Consider the following 24289-nt stretch of genomic DNA (forward strand, 5'->3'; position numbering starts at 1 on the left):
TCTCCACAATGCCCATTACTGGTCTCCGGTTAATCCACACTGGCTAGGTGAAATGGATTATCAGCAAGTGTGGAGCCTGAACACATGGTGTAGCATCCTCGGACATCGTCATAGCACCATACTTTTTTGACGAGAACTTGAATGTAGAATGCACGCTTCCTCTGAAACATTATTCACCAGTTGCTTCATGATGTTCCCTTGCACTTTGGTTAATAATGTGGCTTCAGCAGGACGGCTGTTGGCTCATTTTTCACGTAGGACTCAATGAGTTATTAACCAGTTATTTCCCCTATGGTGGATTGGACGAGGTGGACCAGTAGCTTGGCCAGACCAATCTCCTGACTTCATTCCAAATGTCTTCTTCTTGTGGAAGAGAATTAAAGACATGTTCTACCAGGTGCGTCCAACAACTAGAGAAGACATGAAACAAAGAATTGGAGAAGTCTGTGTGTGTGTGTCTCAGCTCCGCTGAAGTGCAATCACGGATGTTAGGAGGTGATCAGAACATTGTTTAGCACAGGGTGGCGTACATTTTGAACACATACCATGAAAAGTATACATACATAAACAACAAACATCATTTCTCAGAAGATACCATTTTTCTTGCTTGTGAGTAAACAAAAGTTAGAAAAAAGAAGTTTCAGTAAAAGTGGTTTCTTTTTAAAAGTAGTTTCCAATGGTACCTTCGATGACCCATGTTCTCATTAGAAATTTCGAAGTTGACCACAGGTACTCCTACTTTCGGTTTGTTATGGGAAATGGTACTACCACCAATTGATTCTTTACGTAGGTTTAGATTATCAAAAATTTTTATGAACAACCAGTACCACATAAAAACAACAACAAAAAAACACACGTACGTTTGTGAGCAATTGCAGTACATTTTGGCACCAAAATGCCTACCTAAATTGTGTAATAGGTTGAAATTATGTCTTCCCGCATGGTTAAAGCAGATTGTTTTTTCTCAGGTCATTCATACCTTCAAAACTCAAATTAGGGCACTATTGTTAAATTATATGCATGCCAAAGATACTGTACAATTTTTTTTCAGGCCTGTAACTTAGAAACATTTTATTCTTTATACCTCAAAAACAATTAACCTGATACTAATGAAACTTGGGGGCATTAATACTAATACGAGAATGCTGTATGTATACAATAAAATATGACTCTAGCTTAAAAAAATGAGAAAACAGACGTTTCACCCATATCATGCGAATCTCTCCGTGAGCACGAGTTCTACTCTTTCAGGGATGAGATAAAATTTTATCTATGTATACTATATTTTATGTTACATGTATTAGCAAAATAAAATAAATAAAATTTGACACGATAATTAACATCTTTATACCAATAAAACATACATTAAAAGATCAGTTTCACATCAACAATCAATCAGCATATTTAAGCCATAATTCTTTAACAGGTATCATAATCATCATCTCATGATACACTGGAATAATAAACTGCCATTGCACTCTTGATGTACAGGTCTTCCAATCACAAATTGTCAACGTCTTAATGTCTTTTTCTAAATTTAAGTTACCACAATATCGAAATCTTTGTCTTCCCAATGGCCTACATCGGTAGTGCTTAGGTGCTCTTAAGAAGCACAAGTTGGTCACTATACTATGGCCTACATCCTTGTGGTAGCTCCAAAACCCTTAAATTTATAGCATTTTGGGGTTCTTACTACAGGTTTTTTTTCCACTTAGGCTTTTACATTTGAATGTTACAACTATGATGGGTTTGATGGGTTCCCTACAGAGACTGTAAACTTCTTAGTTCGTCTTCTCCATTCTAAACTGACTGGGTCAAGTACTCCACCATATTGCTCAAAATCCCATATATTGGTTTTCGTATCTCGTTCATCCTACCAAAAAAAGTAAGGCCGGGTGCACACAGAATCAGACGCGGCGCGACGCGACATTTTGTCTCGTGGTACTTGTCTCCCATTGATTTCTTATGGTGCAATGCACACAGAATCAGACGCGGCGCGACAGTCGCGAGGAGACACAAGGAGACACGAAGAGACAAGATCGAATGACTGCTAGAAGTTCGTCGCGAGGAGACCGTCTGATAGCTGCATTGTACTGCGCATGCGTTAGTAGTGGCTATGATTGCACGCTTTCATTATCTACAAAAAATACTATTGTTGTGTAGTGCACATTATTCATAATGGAGCTCGATGCGGATAAATTAGTTGATTTAGTACAGGAAAGATAAGTTCTGTACAATTTTTGAAACAATATCACGACAATAATGTGGTTTGTAAAACATGTGAGAAATTGCAAATGAGATGAAAGCACCAGGTGAATAATAATTTATAATAATAACACTGCGTAACAAATGTTAACATTTTTTTTTTTTGCGCTAGGCATGTGATATGCGTTTTCTATATAATTTGAGCCTCCTGAATACGAATATGACAATAAAAACAGTTGTTGGTTACGGTTTTTGAGAAATTTTGGAATTTATATCTATTCAAAATATTGTTTTATATAATGACAATAAGGCTAAATATTCATTGTTCAGAAGATTACAGCTTTCTTTTTATGCATTTTCTTTTACACTGGGCATCAGGTACATCACGAGCTAAAGTCCAACAATAGTCTGCTAGCATATTGGTACTCCATTGTCCTTGGTATCTTTTTTCCATAGTTGAAATTTCTTGATAGAAGCGCTCATCATGCTCATCATTGAAATCGCACAATTCTCGGGAAAAAAAAGTCAAGATGTGAGTGAAGGAAGTGAATTTTCAGGGAAATTTTAAAACCCCTAGTTCAATACGCCAACAGTACATTTTTCACTAGTTCTTCATAGTTCTCACTTCTACAGTTATCCAGAAAATTAATTCAACCTCCTTGAATGCAATCCAGACGGCTGTCTCTTTTCCTTCCAGCAAAGATTCGAAGTGATTGTCCATTATTTCTCTAATTTGTGGTCCATTGAGAACTCCCCCTTTAGTTTTGAATCACTAATAGCAGGAAATGTTAAGGAATGCGCGCTGGTCCGAGTCCTCATGAGGGAAGAAATTTTCTCATGAAATTTCGGCCAGTGTATGGGACCGGTGCCCACCTAGCATCGTGATGCACTTGGGGAGCTACGATAGGTAGCGAAAGCCGGTTGCGAAAGCCAGATATAACGACTGGGGAGATCATCGTACTAACCACACCATACCTCCATTCTAGTTGGATGATCGTCCACCTTTGTTTTGGCATGTGGATGTGAGGCCAGCAGCCGGCTGGTCGGTCTAGGCTCTTCACGGGGTGTAGCGCCACGGATTATTAATAGCAGGAAATTTTCCTGGATATTTTAAAATGCTTCAGTTTTATAATTTATCCCTTTAACAAAATTCTTCATTAACCCTAACTTATTGTGTAAAAGGGGTAAAATTACTTCGCTTTGAGGTACAAGGGGTTGATGTATAATATTTTTGTTCTTTGGCTCTAGTGATTGTCGTTTTATTTTATAATGCTTATCTCGAGCGCGAGTCCACACCTGTGGAGTAACGGTCAGCGCGTCTAGCCGCGAAACCAGGTGGCACGGGTTCGAATCCCGGTTGGGGCAAGTTACCTGGTTGAGGTTTTTTCCTGGGTTTTCCCTCAACTCAATACGAGAAAATGCTGGGTAACTTTGGGTGCTGGATCCCGGACTCATTTCACCGGCATTATCACCTTCATTTCATTCAGACGCTAAATAACTTAGATGGTGAAAAAGCATCGTAAAATAACCCAATAAAATAAAATAAAATAAAAATAAAATGTCTGGAGCGCGACTGTCCAATTCGTACAGAAAGCAGCAAAATTTTGTGTAGCCTAATTGCATTCCAAAAAGCAATGCTACAACCTTCAAATCCGCACATATAAACCATTCGTACTTTGAATATTATCATTAAAGCACACTTTAAAGAAATAGCCTACACGTCCTACACAGAATACTAACACCACAGAAATATCCTGGTAAACTGAAGCGTTTTCATACGGCGAACCTGTTTCTTCCCCTCTAAATGGAACCGAAAAGGCCAATAAAACAATTTCCGCTTCTAGATGTGGTTTTTTACATGGTGATATATTGCAAAATATAAACTACAGTAATGTAATTAAGCTCACCGTGAAAGAAATGCACATCTCAAGTAAAATCAGGTAAACTCGAGTGAATTTATGCCGCGAACCTGTTTCACTCCCTCGAAATAGACTCGTAGAAGGGCAATAAAATAATTTCCCTTTCTACAAGTGCTTCTAACATGGTGCCCTACATATACTACATTTGTTTTCACATAATGGGTCTTCACATTTATAAAACAAAATAGTTACACACGAAATACGGTGATTTTTAAATAAGACGCATAGAAAATTAATTATATTGTGCATCTTGAAAACCCGAAGTGATGGAACATTTTGCTTGTTATTTTTTAATTCAGAAGGTCGAAATTATTAATAATTTGTTAGTTTTATGTCTGGCCCAAAATGACTGTTGACCAGTGTAATTTGTAGTTAGCCTAATTCTCTGCTCTAAACTATCACTCATTATTGATTTAATATATTATTTTTCTTAATTGTGAGTCGTGAAGTAGTCATAACATAAAAAATGATGTTTGTGCAGTACATTTTAATTTTAAGACTCTTTCAATCGTATAGATTTGTAGGAGCTTGCGTCCTTAGGAAATAATATGCAAATACAATAGAATTTTTCATATAGACAGTCCTCTATTATTGACGCCATTTTCTAGCCTAGGCCAGTTTTCCAAACCCACACAGCCACCAAATCAGACAGTTTTAAGCTGTCGCGAGGCGTTGTAAAGCAAAACGTAGCGTCGCGCCGCGTCTGATTCTGTGTGCACCCGGCCTAACTAGTTAATAAAATGTTATTTCTTCCACCTATCCCTTAAATTAAGGTTTTAGATTAACTAGCAATTCTTTATCTTGTCACCAACTCATTACACCTTGTCGAATTAAGAATACAGATGTCAATGCAGTTAAGTTTATCATTCAATTTTCGAATGTTGGTAAAGTATTCCATCATTTACGAATATTCAGCGCACAATTCCTGAGGATCTTTCTGAATTATGTGTACTATTCTTATTTCTCTCCTTAATACATATTTCTCTCACTTTGTACACTGAAATAACCTTCAAAATCATGTTAGATTCAAATAATTCAAATGACACACTATACATTTCTTCAAGGCTTCTTCTAAATATTATCTCACATATTGGGCGTTTCTTTCCCTGCATAAAAAATGTTTTCATCCCCAATTAGAAATTGATAAAAATTAAGCATAACTTCAGTTCTTTTTACAGAAATGTTGAAGTATTATTTATTTCACTTAGTTTTGCTTTCCAAAATCTTTAATTGCCAAACACTATCCCACATGATCTGTGTAATCTAAAAACATGTTCACACCTTCCCAAATGTTGTACATAGGGGCTTGCATATCTATAACAAATTTGATCCATACAGACGATTTCTTTGACAGTTCGGGTAGGCTTTTGTTTCTCATAATAATGTTGTGCTTTCAACTCTCCAAGTAGATTTCACAGCATATGTTTTAGTGACGAATGCTTCCCTTATTTAGCTCCTGAGAAAAATTGTCCAGTTACAAATCAATTTATTATATTAGTATGCATTAAAAAGTTCAACACCTTACCTATCTGCTATATACATAAAATGGTGCTAAGCTTCATGAACAATGGTGCCAAATTGTTGGTATGTGCCCATTATTCATAATCCCCTCAGTTCGGCATGTACAGTGACGGCTGGGGCTTCTCATCCTTAGTGTCACTGTGCATCTCGTAATCAAAATCTGCAACACAGAAATATAAAACACGCATATAGGCATGTTGTCTGCGTTCTTGCCTAATACTGAAAATGTTTCCTTATGTTGCCTGTGTACAGTGGTTTAACTAATGAACATTTTTACTATTGAACTGAAACTGATGCACATCAAATACAATACCACCCCCACATAATTATGGGCCTTTATTTGAAGGAAAGGACAGAATATAGGGATATAATGAATGTGTGATTTAAGCAAGATTATATGAAATAGTACTTGTGTCTGAAATAAATCATTTATATAATTATACTCCCAATCAAAAGAACTAAAAAAAATACCTTAATATGTATACAAAAGGCTTATCAAAATCAACGAATCCCTGTCTTTGAATAGTCCCCCCACCTCCAGGAAGATAGAATCGAGATGTGCCATGAATTGCCTGGAGTGGAGACATGATCCAGGCAATAGAGCAGGAATGTGGATCAGGACTCCTGGATTGACAATAGATACCAACATTAGTTTATGAAGGGCAACTGCTGACTAAGTGGAGATGCTGAAGGAGAAGAACTATTTTTCAACACTAATTGGAAGGATAAAAAAAACTGAAGAAATAATAACACAGTAAGTAAACACATTTGAGGGTTCAGAAATTATTAGTGTTGTGGGATTTAATCGATTAATATGATCGATTAATCGATCAATTTCTGTTGTAAGATTAATCAATCAGAAATATTTAATCGAATCGATTAAAATTAATGGTTATACTTGATATTATGATTTGTTAGACTAAAGGTCTGGTCGAACAGAACGTGGATAGTCTGTGTGGACCCTGCAGACCATCTGCTGCAAACTCTGTATTACGTTAGATTGCATCATCCTAGTCAAAGAGCACATGGCCTAACGCCGCGGACTAGTCTGGTTTGAGGACTGATAGTGAATTGTGTTTTTCCAGAGTTCGCAGAGGACCTCTCGTAAAAAAATGACCTATGAAACGAAGAAATTAATTGAGCTTATGCAGGAATATGTCCATTTATATTTTATATGATACACTGTATTCAGACTATAAAAATGTAGCGAAATTTAGTTCATTACAGTCTGTGAAATTTGTCTAATTTCTCTTCTTTTTTTTTTTTTTTCATTTATTTCATGCATTCACTTCCTTTTCTGCTTTGATGAATGGCTCAAAGCAAACAGAAGCAGCAATTCTTATTCATCTGAGAAGCTGCTGGACATGTTAATTAATCCAGGCAAAAATAAACGAAAGTAAAAGTACAATTGCAAACAAATTTAAAAAAAAATCGAGAAAATATCATGAGTACTGCACTTGCCAACAATTGTTTCCACACTGGTTCGTCCTCCACTGTCCGCATTCTGTTTGACTACCCCAGTCCATGGCGGACTGCGGTTCTCCCATCTGTGTGGACAGTTCACATTCTGCCAAGTCTTAATAATTCCGACGATATTTGTCTCTCAGAAATTGCTTACTTCAAGGCACAATAGTACCATTATTTAGTAACTGCAAAGTAGGTACCAGGTAGCATAGGGCAAATCTTTGCACACTTCAGAAAGAAATGGAAATATGAGGACAGTGACCTGGTCTACCCCCCACTGAAAGTTGAAACAATGCGAAACTTTATTATGGTTTTTCAAGAAAACTTCCACCTTGCTGTCAGCTCATCTTCCTATCATATGAAATACACAGTTTTCTAGAATTCGCCCCCCCCCTTATCCCCTAGCCATGGCTACATGTGTGCAAGTGAGAGTAACCATCTTCTTCTCTTGCTAAAATTCTGTAACCTGATTACAATAGGGGGGAGATCTGCTGTTTTGACAGCTACACTTTACTGAGTTTGTAGATGAAGCTTGTGTGTTTAGTTTGCTAAAGAAAACAAAAATCAGATTTCTATGGTCTCTGGAAAGTGAAAACTCGATGTCATAGGAGAATATGAGAGGTAAACTCGATGAAAAGTTTGGACTTAAATTGAATGATCATAGAGAACTTAGTGATACAGGAAACATTGTTACTGAACATAGACAGGCAGTTAATTCGGAGCATGTGAATGCACTCACATGTTTAAAATCATGGATGAAGCAGTATTAACTTGGCGAGTCTTCATACTTTTGTGTATTTGTCTCAAAAATCCCCAGAGACATGACACAATAAATTATAAGCCTACATAATAAATATGTTAATAAATAACTAAAATAGTATTGTTTTATAATATAACATTCAGTATATACATATATATAACATTTTATATGTATGCTTATCACAGAAAACAAATTCAATTTAACAATTATAATATAGTACAGTACACTAAAATTTTTTTCAAATCGATCAAAGCTCAATTAATCGATTAAATTGAAATCGTTAATAAATTAAATATTTTGATCCATAGACAGCATTAGAAATTATAAGACAGATTTTCAAAATTGGTAAGATACCATCACAGTCTACTATATACAGTCACGAAGCTTGAGTTTTGAGGGTGCTAGAAACAATAGACTGTGACGGTACTATTTTGCATTGCCTGTAATGAGGCGATATTAGTGATCCTAGTGGTGAGCAACTATCTAATGTTTGCATATTTACTACGTATTGAGCTTCGTGACTGTATATACTAGACTGTGATACTATCTAGTTAGATATTGTGCCTTAGCTAGCAATTCAGAATGAACAGCAATGGTTTTGAATGATAGATGAAATTTAATTGTATGAATGTATAGTAGGGTACATCGAATTTTTTTCGGAATTAAAAAAATTTAGTGCAGAAAAGTTCTCATTTCACCTAATGAACATGCACAAAAGAGAGCTATTGATTAAAGTTTCACCAGGGAGCAATGGCTTCAAAGTTTTATAGAAATCATTAAAAACTAATTAAATTACGTTATATTTTCCATTATACAAATTAAAAAGTTCAGATAATATATATGCATAGATGACCGAGTAGACACTTTCAAACTGGCAACACAGTACAAAGTCCATCGGGGCAAGTATAGGGTTGGAAGGACTGTAAATAAAGAGTTGTCACTCCTGCTGTTTCCCAGGCCTCCTGCTTTCCGTAGTACTATAGAGCTGTAGCTTGTAGTGAAGAGGTAGGGGAAAGGAAGATAGGGAGAGTAGTAAAAACAAAGAAGACATGTCAGAGCTGAAAACTCTAGAAGAAATGAATAATTGGACCTATCGACATGTAATGATGTATTATCTCTTTACTCACATAGAATTAAAAGGCAAAGGAAGTGAAGAAGCTGTAGTACATGTAATTGCAAAAGTTTCAAATAAAGTGGCATATATAATTTTATAGGGAAATATGATTCAATCTCTGTCATTTCAATAACCATTACAGGCATGGTAGTCAATCACCATAATAAAGTGAATAATGTATTTGAAGCAGAAACAGCAAAAAATCCAATAACAAACTGGATGATGAGACGTAACATTTGGAATTCATCTGGAAATATCTACTGGAATCTACACAAAGACCTGCAAATCGAAAATGCACCAAGCAAATGAGAATCCCTCTGCCTGTGTTAAAAAAAAATTACTGTATCTGTCTGAAAGAGAAGTGAAGAAAAATCAAAAGCTGCGTGTTAAACAGGAAATGCAGAAAAAAATTATGGACAGTAATAGAGACAAAAAGTCAGAGAAACCAAAAATGAAAAGCCCTATGTCCAGTCGAAAAACTAGGCAGTAAATATATCAACCATACTTCACTTTCTGAGTCACCTTTTAAAAAGAAAAACCATACATTCTTAAAATATTTGGGGGGAGGGGGGAATTTCATTGCCATGAGATGTTACGGTATGTATAAATATTAAGCCGGTTCAAGAATATCACTTCTCGAAAATCACGTTGCAAAACATCTGCAATGGTGCATTTTACTCTTACATTTGATTGAGCTATCTCTAACACATCTTTTTCAAGAAACAGTTGGATGTACAAGTGGTACTTATGGATTTTTGGTGTCTCATAAGTAAATTACTGAGAGACTGAAGGTTGTCCATGTCAAATACAAAGGAATTTTGTGCGACATCATGCCAGTAGATGTCGAAGAACTTTCTTCAGAACACAAATATCTGCTAGAAATATTCCACACTTTTGTAAATGGCAAGTATGATTCAGCACTAGTAAACAAAACTGGCAAAATAGCATATGCGTAACAGCTCACTGATGTGTAGAATTCTATGGTTCACCTCTACAGAGAACCCTTTAGAAGTTCTGAAAATCCCAGCAGAGTTTGTGGTCAGAGTATGACCCCATATGGTGCAGCAACGAAACAAAACCATTATACAAGGATGGAGCTGGGTATTTTTCTATGACAGTTCATCAAACTTGTTTCTTGGCAGATAGGCATAGAGCAGGTGGGCAAGTACTGTAATTATTGCAAGAACGTATTTTATAACCATCCAGGAAACAAATGCTTGCCATGACAGGCAAAATGCAGTAAACATGTCATAATATGCATTTTAGTAGCACGAAGAGTTTTGGCAGGGAGTAGTAACGAACCCCAGATCGTACAGCTATAGTGCAACTACATCTCCTACAATGGAAAAATTAAAGAAATCCATTGCATGGTAAAACAAATTAAAAATTTAAATAAGAATATGGTTTTCCAATGGATCCCTGCCCACTGTGGAACGAATGGTAATGAGAAAGATATGTTCTCCAAGAAAGGAACTAAAATCAACATAAAAACTATAAATTTTCATATGAATCTATTAAAGACTTATAAAAAGGAGAATTAACTCCAACCATCACAGCAATTCAGTAGTGGAACACCAAAATTCAAAATTAAAAAATTCACTGAAAGGTTTAAAACTAATTCCTGATCTACCTCCACAAATCTACTGTGGTCACGTTCACATTGTTACTGGTCACAATTGCTTCAGTAAACACAGTCATTAAACTGGCTTAGTAACTTCTCATAAATACTTATTATGCGCATAAAGGAAGAGGATATGGACACTGAATACCTGGCAAATTGTCTTTCATAATTTTTATATCATAAACTGATTATGTTTATCATCTTCGAATTGTTTTTCAAAATATTCGTACACACGATAAGTCATTTCTTTAACTCGGAATGAAATGCATTGTCTATTTAATCAATCAAACATACACAGGCTAATTTAGGGAACATCATTGGCATATTTACTACACTATATCCAAACATAATTACAGTCTATGCAGCAGCTAAAAACAGAACATCACAAGAGCTTGTTTTGGCAAACAACACTTGAAACAAATAACAGTTGTTCGAGTTGTGTTAGTGTTGTAGCAGTCTGAACCAATATTCGTCATTGCCATGCCAAAAGTGAAGTAAGCAAAGTTGTATGCACTTTCAGAAAAATTCAAAAGACAATTCATCGAAAATGATGGTTTGATGTGTCATATCGAGGAACAGCAATGAGACAGCACAAACCAGCACATCCAGTACAGCAAGCATATGAAGAATGTTGAACTTCACAAGTCTCAAACTAAGCAAACTATCTTGATACATGCCCACACTTCAGGATCTCAAAAGCAGCAGTCATGAGTTGGTTCTCTGCAGATTTTACCATGGCTTTAGTTCATCAGCAATCCCAGTCCACAAAGTGCATTTAAATCATTCAAGTACATGCAAAGATGACAGCATCATGAGAAAAAATTATACAAGGCTTATTATGAGAATTTAGTGGCGAAGCTAGTTGCTAATAGGGAGTCTGAAGCTTTCCTTAGACTTTTTGTAGATTAACTCCATGTAACACTCTTTCCTCTCTGCAAATACAACAACACGATCCCTGAATCTGATTCTTAGAAAACTCATTCAATAGAGATTTCTCTATTGCGAGTGTATACTCAAGTTACTTAGTCTATTGTTTTTAATGGAGTTTCTTAAGAATGTCTTGATGCATTTTAATTAGTGATGAGAATACTTGAATAAAAACACGAATTATTCGAATGTAGTTAAGTTCTCGAGATATATCTCGAATCATGAACAAGTATTCCAATACTTTGCTCAGATGGTAGCTTCTGCGAGAAATGAAGAATGAGAAACGGTATGGAGAAGGAAGATCTCAAGAACACCGATTGCTCAACACTATACATTTGGCTAACCTAACCTACAAACAATATAGACTTGCCTCAGATCATCTCTCTCCTTTTTATTTCTCTTGCCTAATGATATAACATCTTTATCGAAAGGTGCAAATAGTTACAGTATATGATTAGAATAATACATATAGGCCGGTATTCATTGCCAGTGACTTATTTGTACAATACGTATGACTTTGTTAAGTTATACTTATTGGAACATCTTAACTTATGAGTACGGTATTAATAGTTGACTATTAAGTCGTACTTTGCTAAGTTTTATTTAATAAGTGTGACTTATGTGTATATAATTAAGTCGAACTTATTGGTATGAGAAATTGTAAGACCATTGTCACATTGTAAATCACAGTTGATTTCCTTTTGTCTCTAAATTTGTATGTGTACCTTGTGTAGGATAAAATAAAATTATTGCTGTAATGTACGAAAAGAAGAAAATAAAATATTTTACTTGTATAGAGAAAGATGACTGTATTGAAGGAGATAATTCTAAAATATTCAAAGATTGTAGAGAATAAGAAGATCGATGCAGTTTCTTCAAGATAGAAAATTGCAGAAGAGTTCAATTCGTCGACACAAATTGTGGAACATGTAAGTATGCCTAATACAATATTTTCTTTGAAAAGTGTATAATATAACATAAAGAAAGAAATTATTAAGTTTGTTTACACGAAGTTGGAAATTTTATCGTAATTTGGTTATAATGATTATAGAGAATTGGAAAACAACTATGGATAGGCTACTATGAACGAACATCAAATGCCACAAATGGAATGTTTTGACCAAAGAACGTCAAACAGTGATGGCTACACGAGATGGTCTTCTAGTAAAAATGTGAAGGATATTGATCCAACTGTGGCAAAAATAATCCCGCGCATATTGGTCCAAGTTCCAGGAGCAGTTAATTCCGATATGATTACGAGTGAACTAAAAGGTAAGCAGTGTGCAGTGTTACATTCAACATTCTTTCTTGAACATTTAATTTGTTTCTTAGCCTATTAGCTGTTATTTGTTAATAAAAAAAATTATCAAATCATATTTACGTGAAGCGAGTCCATAATAGGTAACTAGACCTAACAGGTGATAACATGAGGAAGAATAAAATCTACACAACATAATTAGCCAGTTGACATACATATTGTTTACATTGCATTTGTGGTCGCAGAGGAAGCATGTCTAACACCAAATCCTTCTGATGACGTAATCCCTTCTACTGCTGTTTCATCCAATTCAATTGCAGCTCAAAAGTGACAGCAACTATAGCAGCATCAGTGGATCACACAAGAAAGTGCAGGAATGTAGTTTTGAAGGAACAGAGTGATTCATTATTTCAGTTAAAAAGAATGAAGCCAAAATTAGAAGTAGAAGCTGCGGAAATTTTGTTGCGGGTGGCCAAAAAGAAAGAAGAACTTACTGATATTGTGCTTGCAAAAAATATAACAACTCAAACATTGGACATTTGTTGATATCGCTAAGCATAATTTTATTACAGTAAAGACTGCTATATTTCATTATGGAAAAGTGGCATATAAAAGATTTTCATTATCGTGTCACTAATGTTGTTCAAGTCTTTGAAATCGAAACCGTGCTGTGCTTTAACTGCCATTTAGCTCTTCGTTACTTGGCTGGGAGTGCCTTGTTGTTTCCAGATCTCAGTCAATGGTGGCAACAATTAGAATATTTCTAGATTTATACACCACGAAGAAAAACTAGACGTGGCAAGTTTTAAAGTGGGTCAGGTGGTTAGAGTAATTATTATTATTTTTACAAGTCAATAATGCAACTGGGATCAGGAGCTCACAAATGCCCCTTGTCCATAATGAAAAGAGACTAATATAGTTATCAGATACTTCAATCGGGTATTGTGTAAAACTTCATAGTATTCATTGTTGATATATAATAGAATATATAAATTTAGCTTCCCTTATGAAAAGGTTGCCACATTTGACAAAGCATATTACATAATATAATTTCGAAACACACTTAGAAGGTAAAATGATATACATTTGAAACGATTAGGGAATTGAATATACAAAATGTCAGAAAAATTTACACCTAAGTAGCATTTGTGCTCATTTATAGTTAAGAAGGGGGGGGGGGGGGGGATATCATCAGATAGGTTAGAATGATTTGAATGCCATATGCCGCGAGAAAAATAATTGTACGGATTTATTGGCATTGATATCTAAACCAATCAACAGTCATCAGTTAAAATAACTTGAAATTTCTATTATCACTCCCATACAAATGATTTCTCAATATCTGAACAGATCCATTGAGGGCACTAATGGCTATTTCCTTCACAATGCTGTGTGTTAGCCCCAGGTTTTTACATTTACATTTACCTCATGCTCCCACCATCAGACCTATTACATCAATATGGGACAGGCTATATTTATCTTTATAGAACGGGATTGTTGGTTCATAGATCCAATTCTTTTCACTGTCCACCTCATGCGGTTGATCTGCATGTCTCAAATCTGATGGTGGGATCGAGAAGGTATGCCAAGTTGTTCTTAATGGCAATGATATCAATTCGCCGAACACTTCCTTGTGTGGCTAGTCCCTGCACCTCTTGATGGACTGTAAACCCTACTTCCTTCAGTGCCTCGGCCAGCATGGTGACAGATGTTGCAAAGGGCCTACAGCGGGTACCATCCCGACTTCTACCAGGTACAGCTCGGACCGGAGCAACATACCCTACCATTTTAAGGGTGTCTATCCATTCCGAGAGGGTTAGACCTTTGTGATTTCTTATCCATCTGTTTCCTGGGGGGAACTCTTTGTTAAGAATCACTCCTTTACCCTTTTGTTGCAATGTACACCAACTTTCAAATGCTTTTTCTCTTAAAGCGTCTCTAACTTTTCGAGAGTCAACAAAATTTTCACGATTATTTAAAAAAGAATTAGCAGGAGTTAATTTAAGGCTCTTTAAACATGTTTTACTCTCCTCAATAAGGTCCCTAGTGGAAGTAATGTAAGGATCATTAGTTTTGTGTAATACCCTTAAGCCGTTAATGTGTTGTAGCGTGGATTCCCAGCGTACCCTAAAAAGACCAAGACCTTTATATTTACTATGTGTATATACCATAGAATTGGGTGTGTCAGCTGGTAGGTGCAAAATTTCTTTAAGAGTGCTTTTAATAATTTTATCAGCGTTATCTAAAAAAGTATTGGGTATTGTTTTCAAGGGCATTGTCTGAAATGTGTAGATTAATGATGGGCAAATTGAGGAATATAGTATACAAAACTTTTGATCAGGATGTAATAAAGGCGACGAAATTAGCAAATCTAATCTAGTTTTCAGGTCGTTTAAAACGGTCTGGGAATCGAATATACAAACGTCAGAAAAATTAACACCTAAGTAGCGTACATGCTCATTTGCAGTTAAGCATGTAATAGTAGTGTCATCAGAAATGTTTAGTTGATTTGGATGCAATTTACCGCGAGAAATATTAATAGCTACGGATTTATTGACATTTATATATAAACCAATAGCTTTGAAACGATCAATAGCCATCCTTGTGAGTTCTAAAGCAGAGTTTTTTTTTTTTTTTTTAGCTATGATAACAGTGTCATCTGCAAAACCAAGTACAGTAATGGGTTTTAAACCTGAAACAAGATTGAAATCGTATTCGGCAGCGATCGAGTCTTCTGACAATTCATTAAGGATGTGATCAGTACATAGATTGTATAATGCGGATGAAAGGGGCGATCCTTGCATAACTCCTTTTCGTAAATCTATGGAGTTAGTTTTTTTATGATTGATTTCTACTCTAGTGGAATTATTTAGTTGAAGATTCAAAATTAACGTTTTCAACAAGCTTGGAATAAGCAAGCTATCTAATGTGTTTGATAGCTGCAAGTGCCCGATATTATCGAAGGCCTTACTAATGTCAAGGAAAACTAGAGTTGCATCACATTTTTTAGATTTTGCGGACATTAAAATGGACCTGAGAAGGGATGTATTAACTATTGTTCCTGGAGAATGTATAAATCCCCTCTGATGAGGATTGAATTTTATGTATTCTCAAAGGCATTTATCGAGGACACGTTCAATTATCCTACATAACACGGAACAAATAGCAATTGGTCTCCAGTTTTTAAAGCCATTTTCGTCACCAGATTTATAAATGCGAACACTTCTTGCGGTCTGGAGCATTCTTGTAGCTATAGAGGAGATGATTTCTGTAGCAGTATCATCCTTCAGAACTCTCATCAGGATGTGGTCTGGGCCAGAAGCAGTGTCCACCACAATTCGAGATATTGAAAGTGCAACTTCTGACTTGGTGATAGATTTCTGGAATGTTCCATGTTCAATGTTTTGGTAAATCACATAAAAGAATAAATATTTCACTTCAGTGAAATATTTGAAAACTGATGGTAAAATTTATTTACATTCTATCATCATGCCTCCTAAACATTACATTCTATCATCATCCTCCTAAACACTCTTTTAATCAATTCTCCCTGAAAGCCAAACCGAAGATGGCTGTGCAGGTGAAGCAACAGGCATCAGTTCATATGGAAGAGTTGTTACATCTGGATCATCTCCTGGTAAGTTGTCATTTATCTTCGAACTCGAATTGTGAAGCATTGCACAGGCAACAATAAATTATATTTGAGACATTCTCAAGTTTGTTTTTTAAACCAACCATGAGATAAGAAAATCTTACCTTCCATACCCCAAACATTCTCTCCACTACATTAATTCTCATCCTTTTGTCGGCTCTATTGTACCTATTAATTTTAAAATGTCAAGCCGATATCTCCACAACTCCTTACATTTGATAATTTATTTACCTTCATTATGACACAAAACTTAATTGGTTACTGTGGTTGCATGTTCGGTGAGGTCTACCTCTTTGAAGCCCTGAACCACCGGGAAGGGTAACTGCTGAATAAGCAGTCGCTGACAGCAGCGACGGGTCGGTTCTCCAGCTCAGGGGTTGGGGAAGGGCTAACAATCCACCACAGTAAAAAAGAGCTTGTTACGATACCCCAACATAAACCTCGAAAAGGGATTGATTCTTTGGCGCGACCAAAGCAAAGAAATAAGATTATCAGAATTGGTACTTGGAATGTCAAGAGTCTTTATAGAATAGGAGGGGCAACATTAGTAGCAAAAGAACTAGCTAGATATAGAAGAGATCTTGTGGGGGTACAGGGGGTTAGGTTAGATGAGAATGGCATATCATCAATTTGGAACAGGATTCTTAATTCATGAAAGAAATGGGCATGTAGCATATATGGTGAATACAGAAATGCATGTAGAGTGTTAGTTGGAAGACCTGAGAGAAAACGACCTTTGGGGAGATCGAGACGTACATAGATAGGAGGATAATATTAAAATGGATTTGAGAGAGTAGGGATATGATGCTAGGGATAGGATTAATCTTGCTCAGGATAGGGACCGATGTGAGGGCAGCAATGAACTTCTGGTTCTCTAAAAGCCTTCTGTAAGTATGACTTTAAGAAGGCTTTGTTTTCCAATCATTTTATTAATACACAAAAATTTAATTTAAATTGACTCAATAAGGGATTTAATCTTACTAATACTGAAATTTCATGCATATTAAAGAAACCTAACATTACCAATATACTGAATACCTCATATATTATAGACTACAGTTATAAATATATTTTAAGACCATTAAATTCATTTCAAAGTTTACCGTGGCATAAAATCTCAAGCGAAAAATAAGTTTAACTTCATGAAGTCAGACTTTGTAAAGTAAAGCTTATAAAATAGTCACGATTTATAATAAGTATGACTTATTTGGACCGAAATCTGCAATTGAGACGAGATTTTTAAGTTCGAATTAATATACAGGGTGATTCAGACCACCCGTAACAGTAATTTATTTTGGAAACTAGTGCATTAAAATTTTCGAGAAAAAATATATTACAAAACCACATGTGAACTTTCACTCGAGCTTAATTTCATCAATCAGCTCTAACAGGAAGTAGGGTCAGTGGCATATCACTTTAAAATTTCAAATGGGAGTCTGGGTCAAATAGGGTACCATTTGATAGAGCTCTTCAAAACAAACAACTTTCATAGGAAACATTTTTTATTAATGCCTATTCTTTCAATGAGAAAGCGTACGAAAAGGCAATGGGTAATTCGGACCACATGTATGCCATTTATTTCGGAATCTAGTGCATTAAAATTTTCGAGAAAAAAAATATTTATAACTAAACCACATGTGAACTTTCATTAATCAGCTCTAGCAGAAAGTAGGGTCAGTAGCGTATCACTTTACAATTTCAAATGGGAGTCAGAGTCAAATAAGGTACCATTTGACAGAGCTCTTCAAAACAGGAAATGTTTTTACCAATTCCTACTCTTTCAATGAGAAAACATACAAAAAGGTAATGCCATCAATATTGAGAAATGTTACAAGATGAAAATGTAAACATAACAATTTTGACATTTTACTGAAAGACTGGACAATTCCATTAATTTTTATAAATGTTCAAACTGTCTGCCATTCTGAGCAGCACACACCCGTACTCTTCTTCTAACACTGTCAGTGACGCGTAACACTTGGCGTGGTCAAGTGACTGGCAGGTCTCCCGGATTCGCTGTTTTATGTCATCTCTTTATTGCAGAACAATCTTGAAAGACGATGTTTTATGCAGTACTATATACTAATTTGTAATGTTCAATCAAAACATAAAATGGGCCTCTTTTAGGGGGTTATATTTTTAAAATACGTTTTTGTATATCAGCGGCCTAATTCAAAAAAAGGGCAAAAATTTTATTATATTCTTTGAAATGTTTTACGTAGAACTGTGTTGGTATTAGAATGCTATTCGAATAAGAAGTCGCTGTGCAAATAATTTACTGATAGTGTGTTCGGGTCGGAAGGCTCGGATTGAGTGAGACTGCGCCGGACCGTACAGCTGCGATAGCCGCAGCGAGAAGGAGTAATACATTATTAGTGGTCTGGTGTTACTATATGTAAATAAACAGATAACCTCCAGTTCTAAAAGCACGTAATGTCCCTTCAACACTTGGCAGTTTCCCTTTAATTTATCTAACAATAATTCCTACGTGTTTCGGAGTAGGTATAGTGTTGTGTTGTGTGCATGTGAGTCATTTCACGTCAAATCAAACATTGTATACGAAACGTGACCATTTAGCATTTGCTTAAATCTTCTAAAATATGTTGTGCAGATCAAAATAAGAGATCTGTAATTTTTTCTGGGATCATACTTTAATATATTACTATTTATACTCTTTTAATTATATGACAAATTCATGTGCAACGCAGTATGAAAATGCTCATTGTTAAGATTCTATACATCATAGACGTTGAGTGTTGGCGTCATTTGAAATGGGAACAAATGAAATATTACATTAATTGATTTATTTATTGGTGAGATTGTTTTAGAGGGTCACGTTTTAAACAATTATTTTTTGTAACAATTTACTTTAAAAATACAAAATAAAAAATATATATATATATATAAAATCTAGCCTATTATGTTTTACATAGAATTACACTGATTTCAGATTGCTTTCGAGTAAAAAATAACTTTAAAAATAATATATTGAAGATGTGTGAGTGATGATTGAGAATCGTCAATAAAGAAGACAAAATTATCTAAAAAATATCCAAAACAAAAAATGCAGAAAGTTACAGATACACTTAAACATAAAATATTTCATATCACAGAAGACACAACTTCAGCTGAAAATTCAAATAATTCCGATATAATACAGAAACTGATAGACTTCTTCCATGAAACAGGCGACAGAAATCTCAAAACACAAATATTAACAATTTTTTAAAGTTGGTCCTACAGTAAAATTCAACAGCATTTTAATATCACCACTCACATGATACGAATTTCTAAACAAGTAGGAGCAGAAAAGGAGATTTTGGCTACTCCTAATCCTAAATCGGGAAAAAGTTTTGGGAACATTTATAGTAGAGAAGGTTGTTCAATTTTATCATTCTGATGATGTGAGGAGGGTTATGACTGACAAAAAGAATTGTGTTTCAGTTAAAGAAGATGGAAAGAGAGTTCACAAACAGAAAAGATTAATACTATGTAATCTTAAGAAAACTTATCAGTATTTCTAAGAGCAATATCCATATATCAAAATAGGAATTTCAAGAATTTTCAAACTCAGACCAAAGGAATGTGTACTCCCTGGAACAAGTGGCACGCACTCAGTTTGTGTCTATGTTCATCACGAAAATGTTAAATTAATGCTTGATGGAATTAATAATATTATTTTTAATATTCCTCTTAAATTTTTACCATTAGTGAATACAAATAACTTAGCTATATTTTCTAATCAAGGTACCAACAAGCAAAAGTGGTACGAGGTATCTTACAACTTCATTCTTTTGTTCCACTGACACAATCTCAGGCCATGATAAAGAACTATTCACTTCAAAGTGAGAGTAAAGTGGTGGACATTAAATAGAATTGGTTGTAGGTGATTAGTTTTAAAAGTGCAGTGTTGTGTAAACTGTAGTTATCATTCTTACAAGTGTATATTTTACAAAACCAATATTTAAATACAGTACTATATTACATAAATTACGCGAAAGAGTGATATTCTGACCGTAGAACCATGTGAAGTGGTCACACGACTCTCATCCAGAGATGCACCTGCACATCATCTTGCAACAGTACTTTTGCAGCCTGCGAACTCAAAACGTGCAGCTTGGTGAAATATTTAATTATTCTTCAACGGCTCAGAGTAGCATTCTGATTTTTTCAAGGGTAGTTAAAATACTTTCAAGGTATTTAAGGATTTTTTCTGTAATTTTAAAGTAAGCCACTGCCATTAAAACATATTTTTATGTATTTAAATGTTTTTTAAAGCAAAATTAACAAACTTATATTTTTATATTATGCAAAGAACAAGGTATGTACTGTTACCTTCAATTTAAGACAAAGAGCAAATCTCTGTGATGATTATTAGTGGAGATAATCACGTTTAACAATAATGATGTGCGAACTATTTCAGAATCTTTAATAACACATATCTACTACAATAATCGATACAGACAATAATAATAAAACATGCATTTATTTTTTCAATCCATAGAATGTGTAAAATTTGATTTATTTAAATCAGAGACATGAAAGTCAATTCGAGGTTAAATTTGTGCGATTTGACGTGGAATGACTCACTTACACGGGCTACTTTCATCTGTGCTACAATACTATTTCATCACTTTCGAGCATTTGCATAATTCGATAATGAAAGATTTATTCCGTGAAGAGTTGGAGTTTATTTTTCAATTTACTTTATACTTCCTATCGAAGTAACAAATACTCGTAACAATTGTACCAACAACAAAACCAATACTTGAAAATAAACCACAGCCTGGCTTTCACAAATCAATTTTGTTTCGACAGTGAATAAGTTTCAATATGTTTCTTTGTATCGAATCTGATTTACTTCGTCAGATCGACTTTGATGACATCAACAATACTTCCTCTGTAAAGGAAGTGCTAAGAAAATCTTTATAATTCACAAGTATGATATATTTTGATTCCAGTAATTTGTTTTCTGAATTATGAAATTTCATTTTGAATTTAAACTGAACATGACCTGTACAATAGCTGCTCATAAATTGTTTGCGGGCATTGGCGGTGGAGGCGACAAATTTTAACACTGCCTAGGAGCGGCACTATATCTAACTTGCTCCATTATCCAAAACAATCCCATTGTAGCACTCAAGGAAAATAGAATAGGTCTTGTCTTAAGCTATAAAAAACAATGCACCAAAGATATATTTGACACCCGATTTCTCGGAGAAACTTTATAATTTATCCCTCATGATATCAGCAGAGGAAGCACGTTGGTAGACCTTGATATGTTAAAGCACAGGGGAACAAATTGTACAGATCCATAAAGTTGAGCCCGTTTCTCTTTCATACTTCATTCTCAAGTAATTTCTTTTTAGTTTTACTTTGTGAAGTTTGTAATTCAGTGTGTATATATGTAAGAGAGCAAAGAGTTTTAGATCTGAATTATTGTATATTTTCTTGTTTGATATTTGATAATTCAGTGTTTCTTAGCTAGTGCAAAACAGATTAATTTATAAAAATTTCTTCCAGTTGTGCATCAGTAACATGTAAAACAGAAGAAAAAATTGTGGCGATAAAAACGTAATTTACCATCGATTTACTTCTTATAGATACTTTAAATAACTTCTTTTCAATTTTAGTTCGCCAAGTTTGTAGTGTAGTGGTATAGTATTTCTTAGTGAGTGTAAAAAGGATTAATTTATAAAATTCCTTGCACTTGTGCAATAGTAACATGTAAAAACTGAGGGGAAAAATTGTGGTGACTATTACACTTTTACTACGTCATACTACTTTTGATCAATAAAATGGTAGGAAAGGACGTGTTTCAACCAATCATGGCTGTTTATCACCACAATTTTATCACTTCCCTATAGTCCCATCGCTCTAATTTCCGGCAGCCAATCGCGTTGCAGGTCGACTACACTTAAACGTGTGCATCTTGTGATTCGCTGATTCATTTCTTAAGGCTCGATAAATACTTAATATAATCGCCCGCCATTTTAGCTCTTTCGTTGGCGTTCGCAGAAAGCACATGACGTTATTTGCTGCTCAATTATTTGCTGAATTACATTGTGTTTGATTTATTATCATAGGAGCTAGAACATAATAATGTTTAACGGTGTGGCAAATAGATTCCTCATATGGTAGCTCGGCAACGTAAGAACAAAAATGGCGAACGATACTACCTACCTAGACTTTATAGAGAGTTCACTTTCTAAGACGTAAGCAAAGAGGTGGAGTCACGCCAGAAATAACAGCGTCAGGACTATAGTATTTGTTTTATCACTTTTGTTTGCCAACATTTCAAATTGCGAATTCTTTACGGTACTATAACACATCCTTGCGATCGTCATTTGTTTCCCACATTGATAGTCAACTGAAATTGGCGGCTACGTTCAAATGTTTTGGTAAAGCTAACATTAGTGAAATAGAATTTTAGTAAGTCAATTAATGTCTATTTATCATATAAATGGCCGGTTTGTCCAAGTATTGTTAGAACACTTAACGACTGTTAAACCTTCAACAGTTTGTTAAATACAGTTTTTCCATTTGTTCAACACCATTTAGGCTTAACAGGTTCTTAACCATTTGTTAACTTTAAATGTAGAATTTCAGGCCGTTAACTCATTTAACAAACAGTTAAACATGGTGGATAACACCACAGCTGTTCACACAAAAGTTGTGAATATAACATGTAATGTTTCCTTTGAGGAATGTTTAGAGTAAGGGCCGGTTTCACCAAGCTTCAGTAAATCAGTTCAAGTGAAACATTAACTAGTACTGAACATTAAAATATTTACACGAATACGTTTATAATATGTGCACTGTCTCCGTAGACTTCAAGCCCAGCAGCTATATGTGCCTCGTCGCGCTAATCACGTCATGACTCTCTGGTGGAGCAGTCAGTAGCGAGTTGGCATGCCATTCCAGGGGCCCGTGTTCGATTCTCGGAAGGAACAATTTTTTTTATTAACGTAACTAATTTTTATACATGTTACCTTTCTTCATTTTTTTAATTTTCTGTAGTGGAACGAATTATTTCGCAACTCTGGCTCCACTAGGAGAATTTAAAAAACTCTTGGGAGATCAATTTTCTTCCCGAAATAAAACTAAGATAAACAAACAAATAAAGAAAAATAAAAGAAATACACATGTGGATCTAATACATTGTCCACATGCCACCGGCATCTATCACTGCCTGGCATTTTCGGGGCATTGAGTCCACCAGATCGCGGAAATAGTTCTGATCCTTAGTGAAATCTTCCCAGGTAGCCAGAACTTGATCCCAGAACTGATCTGGATTTTGAGGTGGGATGTCTCGATATTTTTCAATCCTCCTCTTTTTTCATGCTTTTCCGTGAACCGTCTTTGAACGTTTATGGTGGTGTGCGTGGGGTGATTATCTTGCTGGAAAATTAAATTTACATCGGAAAGAAAACGATTATAAATTCCATGAATCCAGCTTTTTCGCTTCTGTTTTAAAGTCAGTGCAAACATACAGTATCTTATCGCTAGCTATAATATAATTCTAATAAATGAAAGTTAATATACCAATTAAGTTTTGTTATGTTTCAAATGCACATTATGTATTAATTTACTAATATTTCTTAGGTACCGGTATGTTGTTATAATAGGCTTATCACTTTCAGGTCTTAAAATAAAACTCAGATGTTACCTAGTTGACTAGTTTCAGCTTTGTCTCAGCCGTTTTTATGATATTCTAACCTATGATCAGTTTCTTCTCAAATTTTGAGTACCGGTACCACGATCTTCGTGACGTGGTATCTTTTGTGAATTTTTGTGTCATTCAAATTTTCAAAATGATCGGTTTTTAAATGGTTAACATTATCTCCA

At 35.0% G+C, this 24289-nt stretch overlaps 1 protein-coding gene across 9 annotated transcripts in view; it reads right to left on the reverse strand.

The window, feature by feature from the left end:
- The window catches only part of fs(1)h (female sterile (1) homeotic), a 638308-nt gene that overhangs the window by 543358 nt on the left and 70661 nt on the right, over positions 1-24289 (reverse strand). For all 9 annotated transcript variants that reach the window (XM_069820799.1, XM_069820803.1, XM_069820802.1 and 6 more), the window contains one exon: positions 5650-5805. In XM_069820799.1, coding sequence (XP_069676900.1) covers positions 5650-5666 — 17 coding nt within the window. In that variant the 5' untranslated portion in view covers positions 5667-5805. The remainder of the gene's footprint in view (positions 1-5649; positions 5806-24289) is intronic.

This window comes from Periplaneta americana, chromosome 3, assembly GCF_040183065.1.
Source record: "Periplaneta americana isolate PAMFEO1 chromosome 3, P.americana_PAMFEO1_priV1, whole genome shotgun sequence".
Taxonomy (NCBI): Eukaryota; Metazoa; Arthropoda; class Insecta; order Blattodea; family Blattidae; genus Periplaneta; species Periplaneta americana.